This window comes from Squalius cephalus (genome assembly GCF_949319135.1).
Source record: "Squalius cephalus genome assembly, chromosome: 23".
Taxonomy (NCBI): Eukaryota; Metazoa; Chordata; class Actinopteri; order Cypriniformes; family Leuciscidae; genus Squalius; species Squalius cephalus.
The window spans coordinates 19,844,507-19,850,506 of record NC_137144.1 but is presented as its reverse complement, the minus strand read 5'-3'; the positions used below and the strand labels follow the sequence as shown (position 1 = coordinate 19,850,506).

Below are 6,000 nucleotides of genomic sequence, written 5' to 3'. Positions count from 1 at the left end.
GACCTTGGTTGCACAGGGGAACCACGTATCCAAACAGTAACAAGACTGTAGACTTTGTTTTATAGAAACTGGCCTAGCCGCCAATGAATTGTTAGCCACTCAGCGGCTAGTTGGGCACCGTGACGTCATGGGGCTACCGTAGCTGCAGAGGGACAAACTTCACCCAGACAGTGACTACTCTGCCGGTTACAGTATCAAGAAAGTTTGACAAACCGGGACTTGAACTTGGGTCGCCCAAAGCTAAAAAAAAATATTGTCAGGGCACTGACCATTAGGCTATTGATGTTAGAAGTTTTTTTCAAGTTGATACATATTAGAACCTTATTGTGTAATAAACATTGGGGGAACAGAATCCGACGGCAAAAAAACAGCTGTCGGAATCCGTTCCCCCCAGGGGGTCAATCCAGCACTCGAATTCCGTACAACCCCCGGGAGGCGTCATTGGCTAACAAGCCATCACCTGCTGCTAGCATTCCATTAACTCCCATTCATTTTGGCGTCACTTTAACAGCTAATAACTTTACATCTGAGGCATTTAAAGACTCCATTTGTCCATTGTTTATTTCTAAAGAAACACGACAATGTATAAAAGGCTCCATTACCTTGTATCTTACGTTATGGCCCCGTAGAAACAGTTTTTGTAAAAGTAGGCTAACGATTGCGTCATAACCACGCGACTCTCATATAGACAGGAAGAGAAGCTCGCTGTCAATCGGGGGGACGTGGAGGCATAAAGTCCGATAAAGTCAAGGGAGAAGCCCATAGAGAGTCATAAAGTTGCTCTTGCTCCTAGGTCATGGACAGCTCCTACTCACGCTCTCCGTCTCTGCAAGATTCGGAAGGGAATGATTCAGATTTCTCTTGGCACAGCTACTAGAAGACTTACAACTGTCAGACAGGCTGCTCACGTCACATCAACGTCGTCAAGCTCAGTTTGAGTCTGCGCAGTACGCTCAGCCATCAGGAAGTGAGTGCTTCTAATTTGGCTCACTTTTCTCCGTTGAAACCTCTGGGGTCGCTGTGTCCAGTTTATATGCTGTCTATGGTTCCCTCACTCCCATTATGAGAGGTGTTGATGTAATGACTTGAAAAAATGTTTGCCTTTTATTATGATAGGAAAGTATAGTATCAAGAAAGTTTGACGGCCCGGGACTTGAACTCGGGTCGCCAAAGCTAAAAAAAATGAACGGATTCCGACAGCTGGGTTTTTTTGCCGTCGGATTCTGTTCCCCCCATATTTCAGACACACTGAGGTTCTGATATTTATCAAATTGATGCTGTTTAAGCTCCATCTACACACAGAATAGAATAAGCATATCTTAAGCGATACATCAACATTTCTCATCATTGGGGTGGGGGAACGGATTTCGACAGCTGAACTCTTTGCCATCGGATTCTGTTCCCCCTATGTTTATTACACAATAAGGTTCTAATATTTATCGAATTGCAGAAAAATGCTATCCTCAATAGCCTAGTGGTCAGTGCCCTAGCAATATTTTTTTTTGCTTTGGGCGACCCGAGTTCAAGTCCCGGGTCGAGTTCAAGTCCCGGGTCGTCGAACTTTCTTGAGACTATACTTTCCTACTAAAATAAAAGGCAAAAATATATAAATATATAAATATATAAAATAACTGATGCAAGTTAAATTACATTAAACTGACTTAAAAAAATTTGTTGAATGTTGTATAACTTGAAAAATGGCTTATTTTGATGAGGTAATGTAAAAACATAAGTTGTCATGATTTATTGATCATATAGTTTTTTACAGTGTATGGACATTTATGTTCTAAATTAATTTTGAGTGTTAGGTAAATGTGCAAATGTAATCTGAATTTGAAAAAGAGGATGCACAATCGAAAATCCAATATCAGCCAATACTGATAAATTACAAAATATTGGATGATAAAAATTTAAAGATTAAACTGATATAAAGAAGAAGAAGAAAACATTATCAAGATAAAAAAGTAACTTCTCAGGGATTTACTGAAAAATATTTTTCTTAGATACTAGGCCTACCCATTTATTGCTTCATTCATCTGCCATGTCTTTATCGTCCAAGATACATGGTTCAAAAAAATAATGAATGTATAATATTACTCTTTTGTACATTTTCTGTAGAAACCAGGTTCTTGATGTACGGACTGAAGAGTGCACAAACACTATTGGACAACAATGACTCAGAGTCAGGTGTGTGTTTTTTTTTTTTTTTCATCTAACAGTGGTCATTCACAGTTACCTAGCTGCAAACAACACATATGAATGATACCCTCAAATTTCAGCCGATTTGAACAGTTGCTCTTAAATGCTCATGTGCTGATATAATGGTTAGCCACAAGATCCCTGCCTGTCATATTGACTAAGCAACCATGATATCCTTTTGAAGCACCTGACCAATAACAACTTCAGACTGACATTTGCTCGCACATCCAATTATAAGAGCCGTTTGTCTTTTAGTCTGTGACTCATAGAAGAGTATGCTGAGTTATAATGAGTCATAAAGCTCTTCTGGTTCAACAGTGAGGGGTGAAGAAAAACCCATAAAATCGATGGTGTCTATAAAAAGGAAGCAAAGAGAGGCATGATAATGAGTCCTCAACGAGTGTGAATTCGCTTCAGTCAAACCAAGTAGTAATTTAGTGAAGAAATAAGACATTTTAAGCATGACATGAAGTGGAGTATATGATAAAAGATACCAGTGTTCAATAAAAAAAAAATACACACACATATAATTATAATCACAAGTCTTCCAGCAAATACTTTAGCTAACTGGAGGTTGTTTATGAAAAGCAATAAATGATGTGTGGTCACAAGTGTCAGCCATTAGCTATATTTTACAATAGATTTGAACATGGCTCATCCAATAAAATGCTTTGTAAATGCTTTTCGTCTCTTAGCTAAAGTTGAGTTGAATGACATACTGGATTGTCTAATTTCCAGATGATCATAAACAGACTGAACAGGAGGATTCAAAACCAGGAACACAAGAGCAAGAAAGAGCACAGTCTGAAGAACCTTTCATACAAACACCAGAGGGAGCTGGAGGATTTCAATGAAACTGCTACTTTCTACATTAAAATATATGAAGGACAATGTATAGCCTAATATTATTATAAACTTAAAACGTTCATGTTTATTAATTATGCATTGATTTAATCAGATTTTTAGGCTTTTCTGAAGGTGATATAAGTTGCATTGTATTCATTTTAAGTTTAGTACATCATTGTAACTATCGTTTTTGAATGTCATGTTTTAAGAGTTGTTCTCTTGGTTCCAGTTTTGACCAGTTTTGAATTTAAAACACAACACACTTTTTATTGGGTAATTGCCTTTGAAATGCCTTCAGAAGAAGGTATCATATGCTAAAAGATAGGCATCATTGTACAAGTAGAGTTTCCCATCAACAGGATTGTAGTTCAGATTGGCTATTCCAGCAGAAACCTTCTCAAAAGCCAAAGAAAGAGTGTTTATCTCTTTGCCAGTGGTTGTATCAAAGGCATAAAACACCTCTTCTTGGTAAGTACTAACATAGCGTGTAGCGTACAGGACCCCGCACACCATAAACGTGCTGGTGACAGACCTCTTAAAGAGATGTGTCTTCCAGGTGTGGGTGATATTGAGCTCCAGCGGGTCTAAGCGACTCACAACAATGTTGCCGTGGTTCTCCTCGGTGGCGTATATCACCCACACGGCGTCTTGGTCAGCCTCCAGGTCGATGTCTGTCCAGTCACGGCAGCTGTAGTAGCAGAAAGGGAACTTGTTGTCGATTCCGGCACCATCCAGTTTCATACGTTTGGTTGTTTTTGTCGTAATGTTGAAGCTGCAGATCTCAGCAGTGCTGTAGCATTGGTAAAATACGGTATTGTCGTACAGTATAGTGCCAGAGCCCTGAACAGCATTTTTGTCACTGTAGGATGGTGCTATCTGTTCATCTTTGTAGTTCCTATTGGCCATGAAGTCTTCATGCGAGTTGTACAACCTGATTGTGTGCCCATGCTTGTGTCCACTCACCAGACAGTGTTCCCAATAACGTTCCTGATTGGTTAGTAGGGCATCACGGCCCCAAGCACCAGAAACATAAGATTTGCTGATGGAGTTGAGCTTGGTGACACTTGGAGAACTTATTCTGGTCATGATGCGCTGATGACAAGTGCCTGGAAGTAATTGTAGTAACACAGTTCAAGCTTTTTCTTAATTTATTAGAACCTTTTTGGACTTTAGACTTTAAAATGCCATTTGAAAGCAATTATGTTTCTGTATCCTATTCCTTCAGAAAAAAAAACCTCACAATAGCAATGTACTTACTTCTGAAATTGTTGGGTATGGTCTTGCAAGTCTGTGCTCGGTTGTTGAGGTCACGTAACCTCTTCTTCATGGTCTCCAGGTTGAAGAAATCATCTTTGTACATCCTCCGGATATCATTTCTTGCCTTATTTAACTGAGAACAACACAGATGGTATCATTAAACTGTTGTCTCATATACTATTATGTATTGTTTAAATAGTTCTGTCATCACCTTTAACTTGAGATTGATTTGAAACACTGATCACAAGAGAAAAGAGTTTAGAAATATGTATGTTCATGTGTTGCAATGTCTACCTCATTTAACAAGTTATGTGTCTCCTTGTTGGGGTTCTGCAAGTGTGATTCGTTAACAGATTGATGGATTTCCTCGAGTTCTTGGATTAGCTGTCGCAGGGGAAGAGCGTTGTACAGTCCGCTTGTGTGAAGGTAATTAAATGCTTTCAGACGGGCTGTGATGTTCTGAAGAGTGGCTCTCATTAACGGCAGTTCAGCATCTGTGTTACTCAACTGGAAGTCACCTCAGATAGTTAATTGATATTGCCTAAGTTCAAGATACTTCTCAATTTTAATGAAAAACGTCTAAATATCCATTTAGTTATAAAGAAGCTTAACTGATACCTTACCTTTTCCTCAAATTCATTCAGGTTCTCCTCACAGTTCTGGACCTGTTTTGAGACTTCCACAAACCGTACAGCAGGAAAAGTCCAGATAGAGCTGTTTATTTTACACAAACATGAATCGGTCTTCTGTTGACCTGGAACTCTCTGAGCCTCGACAGTCGCCTTATGTACAAATACAATCAGATGTCATACATACACAAGTTCTCTCATATTTTCTTATTTTCAGAGATGTAAGAATTGTAGAAACCTGTGAGCTAATTCAAGACACAAAGAGAAAACTTACGATGACTGCGAGGAGCAGCAGGTAGATGAACATGTCGACTGAATGGCCTGAAAGACTACAGATCTGCTTTTAACCACCACTAAAACACTATGACGCAATTTTAGTTATGCCAATTTGCAGTTTTGGGGGTCTGTTGAAGGGGATATGAAAATTGCACATATGGCTCACTTAAGAAATTCAGGAAGAAATTTAGTTGAGAAATGTGGGGAAATTCTACCACAAGTTCCCCCCCAAAAAATTTTCAGCCCCAGTTCATCATATATTTTATGCAAAGATCTGCAGTTTTATTATATGATGAAGGCTGAAAACTGGTTTCAGTACTGCATGATATTGAAATGACAAAAAGTACAGAAACACAATCTTTTAGTTTTTGTTTTAAACGTTTTTCTTATGTCAGTATAATATTACAAAAACTGTAAATACATGTATTTTAAATTATGAAGATTTCAAGAAAAACGTTTTTTATTCTCATGCCAGCAAAATCTGGTATTCTGCTTACAGTCAGTATTGTTGATATTATGATTAATTTTGTGTATATACTTAATTCTTATATTCCTAAATCAATCAATTTAACACAAGAAAAAAGCTATTTCAAAGCTTAGTTTGAATATTATATATACTGCTAATAATAATAATAATAATAATAATTATATATATATATATATATATATATATATATATATATATATATATATATATATACAGTGCTATGCATAAGTTTAGACACCCATGCTAAAGTTGACTAAAAAGAGGAATAAAAAATCATCTTTTGGAAATTGAACTTAATGCCTTAAT

The 6,000-nt window shown here is 37.6% G+C and overlaps 1 protein-coding gene across 1 annotated transcript; it reads right to left on the bottom strand.

Moving 5' to 3' along the window:
- Positions 1 to 2,183: 2,183 nt before the first annotated feature.
- On the bottom strand, positions 2,184 to 5,283 carry LOC307151699 (olfactomedin-like). Its single transcript, XM_079859818.1, has 5 exons — positions 5,206 to 5,283; positions 4,926 to 5,084; positions 4,597 to 4,809; positions 4,303 to 4,435; positions 2,184 to 4,151 (listed from the first exon to the last, which is right to left on the bottom strand). Exons 1-5 carry the CDS (start codon positions 5,236 to 5,238, stop codon positions 3,340 to 3,342), a joined length of 1,350 nt encoding a protein of 449 aa, XP_079715944.1. The 5' UTR covers positions 5,239 to 5,283; the 3' UTR covers positions 2,184 to 3,339.
- Positions 5,284 to 6,000: the final 717 nt, after the last annotated feature.